Genomic DNA, 13611 nt, shown 5'->3' with positions numbered 1-13611 from the left:
AATTGAGCACTGACTGCCTGGCGGTCGCCTCCACCAGTTCCGCTGGGTCGGACTTCACGGGCCATTCCTGTGCATGGACCTTCCCGTCGTCTTCAGCGCTCAGTCCAATAGGTTCCAGCTCTCGACCGTACTCCTATTCTACAAACTAGAATCCACCCATTTTAATGCTCGAAGACGAAGACGATCCTCTTTCTCGCTCATTCTTTGACGTTGGCAACGGAGCCTCCTCGTCCCTCTTTGGCAATGGGCCGACCACTTCGGCGCACCCTGCTTCTGCGTCATTCTTTGCCGCTCACTATGAAGAGGATCCGTGGAGCAGCATTGGGCCATATGACACCACGGTTGACACCACTGCTGCTGCTGCTGCTGCTGCTTCTGGACCGCTTTCAATGCCAGATATACCGACTGGCTCGACCGGCGTCACGACTACGGGACGCACCACCGCTTACGAGCCCTTTCCTGTGCAAACCGCGATAGAAACGACTACCGTTGCTAACGCGCTAGGTAAAGTTTGCCGTCAATGCTCGATATATGTGAACGACGTACTAATAGCTTTTGCAGGCGGCGTAAAATTACCCGAAGTTTACAATACGTGTTTTACTCAACATCAACAATCAGGCCGCGTGCCCATCTCGGCGCTTTATCGTATACTGGAGAGAGCCAATATCTCGGCTATGGACATTGAAATGGTATAACATGCAGTTGAAGACCTTTGGAAACGCGGTGTTTAATGTATAATCGTTGAAAGATTACGAGAACGGTTGTACCCGGCGGGGCAACGTATGTCACTCGGCCAGAGTTCAATGCAGCTTTGGGTCTACTAGCATGCGCGCAAAACCATATGGGTAAGTGTTGTAAGTTTGCTATCAATGGAATGCGATGCAAACTAAGTGTGTGGTCACAGAGATATCGCTTGACAGTCTGTACCAGAACCGATTCTGTGAGTCACATTCTGAAAGGGTCCGTTAACGGGGTATACCAATATATCCTTAGATCTTCCTGAACCTAGGGTGCCTTCCAAAGAACATTCGCAAGTGAGAAATTATAACCCCCTAGAAGCAAAATCCCCCGATACGCACAAGTCGTCTGAGCCAACAAGCCCAAAAGTAAACAGCGTGGATGGATATCATCATCGTCATCATCATCGTGGTGGTGGAGGACGAGCGGATGCAGCGACTGCAACTACAGCAGCGGCAGTGATGGACTCTAGCAAGGTGACAGAAACAAAGCCGACGAGGACGCTCAACACGCAGAATTGGTTCCAAAAGATAGAAGAAATCAAAGTAACAATCGCTCCTGAAAGAGAGGGGTTCATTTTCAAGCATGTCAATTACATTGTCGAAAGTCAAAAACGATCGTCTATTGTACTTCGACGTTACAGTGATTTTTGGTGGCTCATGGAAGTTCTTTCGCGTCGATATCCATTCCGGATGTTACCAAATATACCGCCAAAGAAAGTCACCGGCAGTAAGTCCATGCAAAGTTAAACGCGTAGAAATGCAATTAAGCCTACCAGTGTCCCGACGTCGCTCTGTAGGAGATTCTGCGTTTCTCGAAAAACGTCGGAAAGGTTTATCCCGCTTCATCAACGCTATTGTACGGCATCCTACTCTTCGAAACGACGATGTGGTCATTAAATTCCTTACGGAGCCTGCTGTAAGCAATGAATATTTTGTCTCCTCTTTTTTTCTGTCACAATGAAAGCTTAATTAGCAACACTTCATTGCAGGAACTTGCCGGATGGCGGAAACAGCATCCACCGTCGTTGGAGGAAGAATATCGACGAAAACAACGAAATATTGATGAGATACAATCGATGATACCCAGCAATCTTGACGAACAACTACGAAAGACTCGTCATCGCGTAACAGCCTCTATTGAGCAATATATCAACTTGTGCTTCATAATGGAAAGAATGATCCGAAGAATGCGTGGTCAGGCAACAGATTTTGTACGCTACAGCATCAGTTTAAAGTAAGCCAGTCAGCTAGACTGTTTCTCATCTCGACGCAAGCTTAATGCATTCAACTACAAAAAAGTGCCCTTGCGGAGACGGAGCATAGATACCATGCTGGTGAATGCCAAGAATGCCAGCAAGTCGTTAAAGGATACGAAACTGTAGCAAAACATATGCAAAAGGAAAGCTCTATTCTTGAAAATCAGGTAACCATCCTTGAAATATATGGGAAAATGGCAGTCAAGTCTTATTAAATTGTTTGCAGGTCAATGTAGCAGCAGATGGAGTCTTGGAGAATTTGAAGCGTTTTCGCGACCTTTTAGTTTCTTACAGAGTAACGATCTACCGTGCAGCTCGTTGAAAATTTGAGATTAATTTTGGTCATGTAGGAACTGGATGAGCGCAAGGACAAGCTTGCGGCAAATCAGATAGAATCCCTGTCGAAGCGGATATCCACAAACCGAACCAAAGTCAATCAGCACAAAGGTGTCCCTGGAATGGAAGCGGAAGTGGCTCGCTTAGAAGAAACGATACGTACAGTATGTCTTTGATAATTGATTGGCAAGCACGATCGAACACTGACCTTTATGTGGGCAGGATGAAGCCACATGCCATGACCAGCAATGTCGACAAATATTTATTCAGTTTTGCATGTGGTCTGAAATCATTTATCTTCACAAACAGCAAGCATTTGTCTCGTCGCTTTACCGTAGCTACGTGCGAGACATGATACAATTCTCTCAACACCGATCGCAGAACTGGCAAGAGTTACAACCTCCTGTTCTGGAGATGCCAGTGGAACCTGAGCTGTTCTCTTAGAAAATATGCAATAAAAGAAAGTGCAAGCAAGGATCAGCGTCGCAGCACTGTTGTCTTATTCTTTCTTTCAACGGCTGGAATGAATGAATTTTCAATTTCCGGCTGTTTTTGGGCTTTCATCAACCAGCCACACCACCCAACCCTGGCTAGGACTTTCAATAGCACTCGTACAGAATGAAGTTGACAAAGCTCAAGGTCAGACCACAAAAGGTCATTGAATCCAGTCCCTGCATTGTAGAACTTGGTGCATTGTTCGAATGCTGGGCCCTTTCCGGTGTCGACGACAAGGCATGCCTCAATGCTGCCAACTCGCTCAAGACATGCATGACCAAAGTTGTGAGTACTAGCTTGTCGCAGTGCAAAACATAGCGAAAGGAGTCAAAGTGAGCTAATCAAGTGTATATCTTGTTTTATGATGATGGATGATATAGAAAGCCAAGCCAAAGCATAAGAGCACAATCAATTATCACTTGGCCCGCCTCAGCAAACAACTTTAATCATCCATCCCTGTCCTCACACCAACCCGCATTCATCCCTGAGCCAACCCTCCCTGATTTTGCTTTCTCCTCGTCTCCCTGAAGTCTGGCATCCACAAACAATAGATTTGCCTTGCCCTATTCGCTGTTGCATTTTCACAGTGAAGTTGTATAATATTATCGTGAATGTATTTATCCTTGGCTTCTGGTTGTCAACTTGGTCCAGGTCACGGTGTGATGAGAATCATGACGATAATGAGGATGATGCTTTAGGGAATGATAGAATAAGAAACGCGACTGCTACCGTGGTCCGTTACTCGAATAGACTGTAAAAAGATCTACAAATGCAGGTCTGGTACAAGCGAAAACTTTGTTTCTATTCGGCGTCTTGCCTTTCTTTTCTCTCTCCCTCTCTTTTCCTCTACTATCCTTAACTTTCCCAACGGCAGCTTTAACGCCCCACTTTTCTTGTTGACACAGTCGTCTTCTGCCACTTGCTTCTTCGCCGTTCTCAGAAGACACGGTCTTTGCTATCCTTTTTATAGTTTTTTTCCTTCTTCCCAGTCTCCTGACATATACCCGCGTTATGCATAGCTCTAAGGACAACCAGTGGGATCTAGATCTGGCAACGCTGTCGCAGCCATTTCTCGACTTACCCTATGCCATTATGCAGCGCGTCTGCCGTTTCCTACCCAAGCAAGCTGATCGCTACCAGTTGTGCCTCGTACATCCAAAGTGGAAAGACGCGGCTGTCGAAGTCTTGTGGGAAACGCCTGTATTTCCGTCACCGCACTCGTTCCGCGCATTTCTTACATCAATCCGTTCCTACAAACGGCTAGCATTATACGTGCGACACCTGAACCTATGCCTGACAGCAAACGAGGACCTCAACGTATTCGAACAATCATTGTCGACGGCCCTGCAAGCCCACGCAGCTTTCAGGGATCAGCCGCTCGCGTTGCCTCAAATCATACTAGGCTTGCTGCGTGTTTGCGAACGACTGGAGAGCTTAAGCGTATACGGATGGCAGCTGCAACCTGCTCAACTCGTCCAGCTAGCCGGGTACAACACAGGCATACGCTCTCTCCGCATCCTTGGCTCGTGGTTCCCAGCTCCAGCAACTCCTCAGCTACTGCCAGCCGCATTCAAAAACCTGCTTCCTCATTTGCGAGAGCTACACCTCGATGCAGTCTTCAAGTACTCATCGCAATTCTTTGCAGTGCTTGGTACCCGATGCGATGCGTTGCGTTCCCTGCGGATATCATTGGCCGGCATGACAGAAGAAAATTTTATTGATCTATGCAGCCATCGCCTTTCCAAAGTGAAGCACCTTAGATTGGCTCATGCAAAGCATTTACGTGACGAACATATCAGTTCATTGTTCTTCACATTCCCCAACCTTTCAAAGATTTGCTTGGAGGACTTGATACATGTCACGCCCGCTGCATTCATCCAGATGGCTCGTCTGCAGCCGACTCTCAAAGATGTGGCACTGAGAGGCGCACTCAATGCATCGTCGCGAAGCACGCTCAGAAAACGTCAGATAGCTTTCGACAGTGACGATAATACAGACTATGATTTGCATTTGCGCCGCTTGCTCATTCAAGATATGCAGATTCAGGATCAAGAATTGGAATATCTGCTTTCTCACGCAGATTGTTTGCAGTACCTCGATCTCTCTCGTTGCCCACTACTGACAAACGAGTCAATCATTAAGATCAGCAAAGCTGCCACTTCACTGAAAGAATTGCGTTTGTCGAAATGTGTGAATATTGGCAGCGAAACTATTCATAACCTAGCTACCAGTCCCGTGGCACGATCTCTCAGGGAAATACGGGTTGATGCTTGCGGCACGGTTGATCCGGTGGATGTCTACAAACTCGCATCATCAGCTGTGGATCATCGGCTATCGTACATGCGATTCAATGGCTACGATAACCTGGAAAAATCGGTCGTGGGTGAATATTCCATTGTGAGAAACCAAGACGAGTTCGATTCAGATACCGGCATGTTGGCAGAAGCGACTATTGTTGCTTTGGACAGACATGCAATTCGGCAGTTTGTCGATAAAGGAGCGATACCACAAGAAAGATACCTCTCAAGCGAACATGTTATCAAGCTAGCTAGCAGATTGGGTCTAACTCTCCGTGAGTTACAAGCCATCCTCGATGAAGTTCAGGTGCAGTTCTCGTAGCAACAACGTCGTGGTGCCGCATGCATTATTTTCGAACTAAGGACGAGTTGTTATTCTAGGGAGATAAAGGCTTCGAAAAAGCCATGGACTCTGCAGAAGACGATTACCGTAATAGCGAGAGCTCAAACCATGAAGGTATGCTTAAGCGTCAAATTCTAATTAATATTGTATTCCTTAAACAAGCTTAGACCAAGATTATGATACGTCTTCGAATTACGACTGGCGTGAACATCAAAATCGAGAGTATCCGACCGATGCATCGTGCTCGACACCATTGCCTACACACAGCGAGCCAGATTTGGTCCCCAATGGGACCGAGGAATCATCACGTCGGCCTGCATATCCTGATGAAGGAGATGACTTGGTGCTAGGTGGGTGGGGCCAAACAGGTGCCAACTGGACACAGTCGACATACGATACACCTACGACGGGTGCTACCAACAGTTATGAATCTTCGTGGGGACCCAGTTCTTTCAACGATGCTTCGACTCTATCGAGCCAAGAACGAGATAATCTCGCACAGCTAGAGTTCGGCGAAGGATGGGGAGAACCCAAAAATGTTGTTGATTGGCAAGACGAACGACTTTCTTACGCGCATTTTGTGTTGGAGAGACAAAAGAACACGACCTTTTGGAACCGCCGCGAAAATGGTGAATGGACTGAGCTTTCGCAGACACCAGCAGCTATACATGCTCCTACGAGGCCTCGATCTCTACGAGTGTCACAGTTAACAGGTCGTCGTTCATCCAGAGGAGTAGCAGTGCCTAGCAAATCCGTCTCTTCGTCTCCAGGCACTCGCCGTCATCGAACACGTTCATTCCACGAAACTCCTGACAACGACAATTTCAGTCATGGTAAATAGCGAGAAAAGAGAAAAAAAATTACTGTGTGTAAGCTCTGTAAGTCCTTAAAAACGTATAAACCTTGTTTTATGTTTTTTCAGAGTCTCCCAACAATGCCCGCAAATATGCTAGGCCGGCAACTAGCATGACATCTTCGCGGAGCATCGGGGTGAGGGACCACTTGCAGCCCGAGGAGATGGCTGGTAGCTGGGGCGATTTTGCCAGTAAGGAGCAACAAGAAAATAGACGCAAGAAAGAAGAACAAGAAGCGGAATGGTCTAGGAGTGGAAACAGCGAAAGCAGCAGCGCAGAGCAGCAAAGAAGGAGCAACAGCAGCAACAGTAGCAGCAACAGTAGCAGCAACACTGCTGATCTTCTCGGGTGGGGCACGGATGTCGTCAAAGAACACCAACCTACCAGTAGTATTCTCGATACGGAATCCATCAACAACAACGACAACGACGATAAAATGCTGCTGCACCCGCGGACGAAGGATATTCAGACAATGTCTTCTTCTGCATCCTGCGCGGATCTGGTCGATTTGGCTTCGGATACTATGATCGAGTCCGAAGAAGAAATAGGTCTTGCACGCAACTTGCATCTGATTGACGACGGCGACGACGACGACGATGACGATGCTCCCTTGAATATCGATAATTCAACGAAGAAGAAGACTACTCCCACCACAGCCACCGTAGGCAACCACCATCATCATCATCAGCACCAGCAACAACAACAACAAGAGCAGCAATTCGACCTCCTAGATATGTCGACGACAGCACCGCCAGCAGCGTCGCCAGCAGCAGCTATCCCAAACGACAAGTTTAAGTCGTTGCGACCATCACATACTCCGGAAAGGTCTGGCTCAGTATCTTCTGGGCGATCAAGCGAAAGTTCTGCGCAAAGGAAGCCCATGACTATTACCGTGAGCTTCCGAACGGATTCGGGCGTCAAAGAACTAGAGTTGTCAGAGGTCAGCCATTGTTGTCACGTATATTTCCACCACACGTAAACATATCTTTTAACCCATTTGCATAGGAGCATGATATCGAAGAAAAAGTGCGCGTATTTTGCCACGAGAACGGCATGCAAACGTCGTTTGAGATCGCCTTGAAGTTGGTAAAGGAAGAATTTACACGACGCATCATGCAAAGCTCCATAAAGAAGAAGAAGAAGTCCAAGAAAGCAAAGCAAGATATTTGATGGATATATATATCCTTCCTACACCACACACAAGCACACGTAATACAAACTTAGTAGCTAGCCCAACAATCCACGTAATTCCATTTTTTTCTTTCAAGCCCTCTCTCAAACGTACAATCAACATTATTCGGTGTGGAGATTCCTCCCCTTTACTCTTTTCCTTTTTTGCTTCTTAATCTCGTTTTTGATATTTTGCAGATCGGAACCATGTAAATGCATTCATTTGGCAAACTTTTTAAATACCATGCTTTGTCGTTTCTTTTAAGTTGCGCATCTAGATGACTATAATGTTACAACAGAGAGGATTTATAACTATGCAGGGAGGAGGAGAACATTAAAGGAGGAAGAAGAAAAGCAAAAAGAAAACTGGGGTAATTATTTCTTTTTAATAATCAGTTTACGGGCCATAGAGTTCAGACTTCTCCATGTCCGAGTGAGAATACGGTGCGGGGCTGATGGAGGCGATTTCGTTGGATGGAAGATGGCTATCGCTCTTGACAATAACGTCCGGATGTGTTTCGTGTTCATCTTCAGACTCGTACTGATATTCGTCTTCGTGCCAGTCGAATTCACGTCCGCGCATCTTGGCGTAGAGGTAGCGCATCCAAGCGGGCGCGAAGGATTTGCTGAAAACAGCGGTCCACCAGTTCTCCCGAAGTGTATAGTCAGGATGGACACGGCCAAAGGTTGCCTTATCAATGATATAAATAATGCCGTTGATGACAATGTAGGAGACAACGCCGCCGATGAGACCGTAGGCAATCGAGTAGGTGAAAGGCATGACAGCGATGGTGATAAATGCTGGGATAGCGTCGCCGGGATAATCCCAGTTGATATTGCGCACGCTGGATGTCATCATGGAACCGACGACGATCAGGGCCGGGCCAGTCGCCCACGGCGGGAAGCTGGCAAAGATAGGCGAGAAGAAAATAGAGATGAAGAAGCCGAAAGCGACGGTGATAGCTGTGATACCGGTGCGACCGCCTTCGGCGATACCCGTACCGGATTCAACAAAGGCTGTGCACGGCGAACTGCCAAAGCATGCGCCGACAATGACACTGATAGCGTCGGCCATGAAAGCGTACGTCGAGTGCTCAAAATCGCCCGATTTGTCAGTGAAACCACCGTATCGAGCCATCGAGTACATGGTGCCGGTTGTATCCAAGATATCAACGTACAAGAACGTGATAAGGGCGATCCAAATTTCGCGCGAAGAGAGATCAAAGTGGAACTGGGCGAGTACCTTGTCGATCGAGTGGACAGTGACGACCTTTTTGAAGTAGTCGAACTGCATGTTGCCGGTCTCGGTGTACGGGAAATACGTGACGTAGCTGACGCGAGGCCAGGATGTGATCGAAATAAACACAATGGCAATAAGGATGGCACCGCGGACACGGAACATGAGCAGGATAACCATGACGAGCAGACCGAGAATACCCATCCAGGTCGTAGGTGATTCCATGGTATGGCCGGTGCAGTAACCTGTATCGGGATCCTTTGCCCAATCTGGACACGCTGCCAAGGTAACCAGCGTCGATGAATCGCCACCGACCAGGCCGATACCGGCGGATGACTGAAGACCAATGAAGCACAGGTACAAGCCGATACCGCAGCCCATGGCAACCTTGATGCTCATGGGGATAATACGTGCGAGCCATTGGCGGATACCAAAGATGGAGAGGACCAAGAAAATAATTCCTTCAATCAAGACAGCGGCAACGGCAGTTTGGTATGAAATTTTGCCGGTACCGTGGTATCCAACAACGTTGTACGCAAAGTAGGCATTGAGACCCATACTAAGAAGAAAAAAAGATGTATAAGTGATAAAATAGTCTGGTTTACAATCAATCAATGTAAAGAGTTTACCCAGGTGCAAGGCCAAGAGGAAGGTTAGCAAAAACACCAATCAAGACAGAGGCGATCATGGACATGATAGCGGTTGCCATGATCATATCCATCTTGACTTCAAAGACGCAATTCAAGTAATCGACATTGTTATCGCAGGCTGGATCATCGGGTGTGTGCTCGCACACACATGAGCCACCAGTTTCACTGATAATTGATGCGTTGACCGAAATAATATATGCCTGGATCACATATATGGTAAACAACAGTAGGTTTACTAAGGCATTCGGAACTCGTCATTGTTACCATAGCAAAGAATGTGGTAGCTCCAGCTCGCAGCTCTGTCAGGAAACGAGTGCCTTTACGCTCTCGGCAATGCCCAGAGTGTTCGAGCTGGAAGTAGCGGCCGAAAGCCGAGCGGGCGACCTTGTCGTTGATCGTATCAGCCCAGGTCATGTTGCTAGAACTAGTTCGAGTAGGAACTGTGGAGGTGGTAGTTGGTGACAAAGAAGGTAAGAGTCACAGCAACAACCGTGTAAAGCAAGCAAGCTTCCAACCCACAACAAGGGTTTGTAAGAAACGGAAAAGGTAAAGTAGATTAGGGCCCCTCGTCGACAGGGAAACCCGTTTAATTTTTTAAATTTTTCTTTTCCAGTGGCGGGATTGCACATGTCTGAGATCGCATCCTATCGGCTCCGAAGCTACTCGCACCAATCGTTGCCACGAAACGTTTCCCTTTGTTCTTTGCGAAAAAATACGGCAAAGCCTTTGTTTGATGTTTAGGATGTAAATATATAGCTTGGAATGAATTTGGATGGGAGGAATGTTTGTATGCGTGCATGTGACATCCAAATATACTCGTATGTGCAGGTTCTGATAAGCAAACAGGAAACGGCAGTACACTGTCACGAACAGAGTCTCTGACAATGACACCTTATCAGCCCTGCAGGTCGTTTAGCAACCCATTATAAAGAAGACATTTTTGGAGGCAGGTACAGTTTTTGTCTCTATGTAACATGATCGCCTTCTTCGTCAGGAAGTGCTTGTACGCCCTTTATTGCATGTAGCAATTTTTTCCCTGTTATCTCTGCATATCGCAAAGCGAAACATTACAGATAACGCGGTCGTTTAAAATGGAAAATCTCTCAGCAGCAGCAGCAGCAGCTCTCATAAAACTAACCTTTAGAAACGCACGGGTCTACTGCTACGTTGCCCTGACTGCGTGACATCACTTGATCGGTGGTAAAAGCTGCCAAAAGACGATGCACCCAGTCCAAGGGGAACCCCAGCGGCCACCAAGCTTGAAAAGTCTCACGCGATGGCAAGCCACGGTGATCCATTGTTGCACATTGCCTTAACAAGGCCTGATATGCATCCTATATCAGCCGATAGGATTTGCTATAGCTGCAGCTGCTATAGTCAATCTCCCTCTTGCGTTTCTGTGATGATCATGTCCACCCCGCGGATTGCATATCTTTCTCAATAGTAGTGCGCGGGGAGCATCGTCCGAAAGCGCTCATTCTCCACGCAGAATAGTTGAGCATCAAAGAATGTAAAACTTGGAATTTTTCTTTAAACATGACATTGTTGAGATAGTCTATTTCCAAAATATATTGTATGCATTCAATGGCTTCGATTGATAAAGTGACGAATGTCGCGTGCGTTGCTGTGTTTTGAAACCGCGGCCCAAGCGAAGAAACAAAAAAGAAAGGCTGTAAAGAGCGATCGTCGGGCGCCGCCGCTTCTTGTTAGAAACTGGATCGGTTATCTTCTCTCTTGATCTTCTTTTTAGGCTGTTGTTGTCGTCTATTATCGTCGTCGTCAACGTCTTGAGCTTCGCCAGATCCGTGGCTGGTGGTAGCCTCCTTCTTCCTTTTTTCGCCAATTGAGCCACCGAATTCCTTGTTGCCACTACCGAAATTTATCACTACTCCCTCTGGCAGATCGTTGGCGATATTGATCATGGTCCCGGTCATGACACTTGCGTACTTCGAATGTTTGCTAGGATCTAATTCGCTTGACTGATACAATGCTTCGTCTGCAGTTAGCCACATCGAAACAGTACTAGAGAATAATTTTACATCGTGCATTAGCGTATATATGTATCATATACGGAAACATGATATATATGCTTACACATGTTTCGCTCTCAGTTGCACCGTAAGCTTGGACGGGTCCGCGTCGTCTTGACGAAGCTGCGCTGGGATAAATCGATCGCGTTGGATTATAGGTTTGACGTTCATCTTTGCTGTGTAAAATTTCCTTCTTCTCGAAGTATGAGTTTTTAAAAATTTTCAGTAACATCGCTAGACAATGGAGCAAGATTTCCGGATCCACGGAGCCCACATATATCCTTCTTTGTTCAAGTTAATGCTGGTATCCATTTGTTTTTTTTTTTTTTTTTTACTTGCATATTTCTGTTGCCAGTTGTCAGCCAGTCTCGTAAAGGAAGGTCTCCGGATTTGTAAGTTAATGGTTCCTGTCTGTCTCTGTCTGATCGTGCGGGGATGCGGACTTTAGAGTTTTAGATCTATTTGACACGGACGATGAGTCACCGACCAGGATCGTGTTTCATATAATTTTCGAATTTTGACAGTTCTCTCTCTTTCTTATTATTATTTCTTATATTTCAAGAAAAATGAGCGCTGGCAGCGAACAAAAGAAGCTTTGGGGTGGCCGATTCACCGGTGCCGTCGATCCCTTGATGGACGCTTTCAATGCATCTATCAACTTTGACAAGCGGATGTATGCTGCCGACGTGACAGGTTCCATCGCATACAGCAGAGCCCTCGCAAAGAACGGTATTATCACCTCCGAGGAGTGCGACAAACTCGTCGATGGTCTTCAAAAGGTCTTGGAGGAATGGGAGGCTGGCACCTTCCAGTTGAAGCCCGGGGACGAGGACATTCACACTGCTAATGAGCGACGATTGGGCGAACTCATTGGTCCTTTGGCTGGCAAGCTTCACACTGGTCGCAGCCGCAACGACCAGGTTGCTACTGACATGCGTATTTGGCTGCGCGAGGAAGCTTCAAAGATTCAAGGCTATCTGAAAGAACTGATTTCCGTCATTGTCAACCGCGCAGAAAAGGAAATCGAGGTCATGATGCCGGGCTACACCCATTTGCAGGTAAAAAGAAAAAGTTACATATTTGCAAGTTTCTCGTTTCTTAACATTAATCAACAAACAGCGTGCTCAACCTATCCGATGGTCCCATCTCTTGCTGTCATACGCTACGTTTTTGCAATCCGACGCAGAGCGACTTGCTCAACTCATTGAACGCATCAATGTATTGCCTCTTGGATGCGGAGCGCTTGCTGGACACGCTTTTGGCATCGACCGCGAATTCTTGCGCGAGCAACTTGGCTTCAAGGATCTTATTTACAACTCGCTGTGTGCCGTCAGCGACCGCGACTTTGTGGCCGAGTTTCTGTTCTGGGCCAGCTTGACTATGACCCACATCTCGCGTATCGCCGAAGACCTTATCATCTACTCTAGCAGCGAATTTGGTTTTGTAAAGTTGGCCGACGCCTACAGCACCGGCTCAAGCTTAATGCCTCAAAAGAAGAACCCTGACAGTTTAGAGTTGCTCCGTGGCAAATCCGGCCGTGTCTTTGGCAGTGTAAGGATCAAAGCTGATAGATTGCATTTACGTTCATTTGATTAACAAAAAAATGGGATCTCCAGATGTCAGGTTTCTTGATGTCCTATAAGGGTGTCCCCAGCACGTATAACAAGGATCTTCAGGAAGATAAGGAACCGATGTTCGATGCAGTGGATACACTTTCCGGCTCTTTGCAAATCACCGCTGGTGTTATTAGCACAATGACTGTAAGTGGAGACAACAGTCGTGTTAAGAAAACAACTCTCTAAACGATAGTCAATTAGATTCTTCCCGAACGCATGGAATCCAGTCTCAGTTCAGACATGCTCGCCACTGATTTGGCCGAATATCTTGTTCGCAAGGGCGTGCCATTCCGAGAAACCCATCACATCTCCGGCGCCGCTGTCAAGACGGCTGAAGACAGGGGCATCTCCCTGCACGAGCTCCAGCCCGCTGATCTCAAGAAACTCCATCCAGCCTTCGAGGACGATGTGAGCCAAGTCTGGAGCTTCAAGACTAGCATCGATAACCGCACTGCACCGGGCGGCACCAGCAAACCCGCTGTGCTAGACCAGATCCAAAAGTTCAAGTCGTGGCTTGCTGCAGGCAAGCAATCGTAAAAAAGAAAAAACTAATACTTTTCCCCCATTTACACACTTTCTCCTTCTTG

At 47.0% G+C, this 13611-nt stretch overlaps 6 protein-coding genes across 6 annotated transcripts; 4 read left to right on the top strand and 2 right to left on the bottom strand.

Annotated features, from left to right (window-relative positions):
* Positions 1–164: 164 nt before the first annotated feature.
* Positions 165–2776, top strand: VTP01DRAFT_9342 (uncharacterized protein; the record flags this gene model as incomplete). Its single annotated transcript, XM_069388564.1, has 11 exons — positions 165–504; positions 562–689; positions 749–845; positions 905–940; positions 994–1467; positions 1538–1656; positions 1730–1974; positions 2040–2163; positions 2223–2291; positions 2347–2496; positions 2555–2776. 11 exons carry the CDS (start codon positions 165–167, stop codon positions 2774–2776), a joined length of 2004 nt encoding a protein of 667 aa, XP_069240848.1.
* Positions 2777–2950: 174 nt separating this feature from the next.
* On the top strand, positions 2951–3417 carry VTP01DRAFT_9341 (uncharacterized protein; the record flags this gene model as incomplete). Its single annotated transcript, XM_069388563.1, has 2 exons — positions 2951–3112; positions 3379–3417. 2 exons carry the CDS (start codon positions 2951–2953, stop codon positions 3415–3417), a joined length of 201 nt encoding a protein of 66 aa, XP_069240847.1.
* A 421-nt stretch (positions 3418–3838) lies between these two features.
* Positions 3839–7491, top strand: VTP01DRAFT_9340 (uncharacterized protein; the record flags this gene model as incomplete). Its single annotated transcript, XM_069388562.1, has 5 exons — positions 3839–5431; positions 5506–5581; positions 5635–6300; positions 6390–7261; positions 7327–7491. The coding sequence occupies 5 exons, from the start codon at positions 3839–3841 to the stop codon at positions 7489–7491; spliced, it is 3372 nt and encodes a 1123-aa protein (XP_069240846.1).
* Positions 7492–7888: 397 nt separating this feature from the next.
* VTP01DRAFT_9339 (uncharacterized protein) lies at positions 7889–9792 on the bottom strand (the record flags this gene model as incomplete). Its single annotated transcript, XM_069388560.1, has 3 exons — positions 7889–9287; positions 9358–9578; positions 9643–9792. The coding sequence occupies 3 exons, from the start codon at positions 9790–9792 to the stop codon at positions 7889–7891; spliced, it is 1770 nt and encodes a 589-aa protein (XP_069240845.1).
* Positions 9793–11084: 1292 nt separating this feature from the next.
* On the bottom strand, positions 11085–11579 carry VTP01DRAFT_9338 (uncharacterized protein; the record flags this gene model as incomplete). The annotated part of the gene is made up of 2 exons (XM_069388559.1): positions 11085–11400; positions 11473–11579. 2 exons carry the CDS (start codon positions 11577–11579, stop codon positions 11085–11087), a joined length of 423 nt encoding a protein of 140 aa, XP_069240844.1.
* A 395-nt stretch (positions 11580–11974) lies between these two features.
* VTP01DRAFT_9337 (uncharacterized protein) lies at positions 11975–13561 on the top strand (the record flags this gene model as incomplete). The annotated part of the gene is made up of 4 exons (XM_069388558.1): positions 11975–12466; positions 12528–12959; positions 13025–13168; positions 13226–13561. 4 exons carry the CDS (start codon positions 11975–11977, stop codon positions 13559–13561), a joined length of 1404 nt encoding a protein of 467 aa, XP_069240843.1.
* Between the last annotated feature and the right edge of the window lie 50 nt (positions 13562–13611).

This window comes from Rhizomucor pusillus (genome assembly GCF_041956525.1).
Source record: "Rhizomucor pusillus strain CBS 183.67 unplaced genomic scaffold VTP01scaffold_6, whole genome shotgun sequence".
Classification (NCBI taxonomy): Eukaryota; Fungi; Mucoromycota; class Mucoromycetes; order Mucorales; family Lichtheimiaceae; genus Rhizomucor; species Rhizomucor pusillus.
This window is presented reverse-complemented; position numbering and strand designations above follow the sequence as displayed.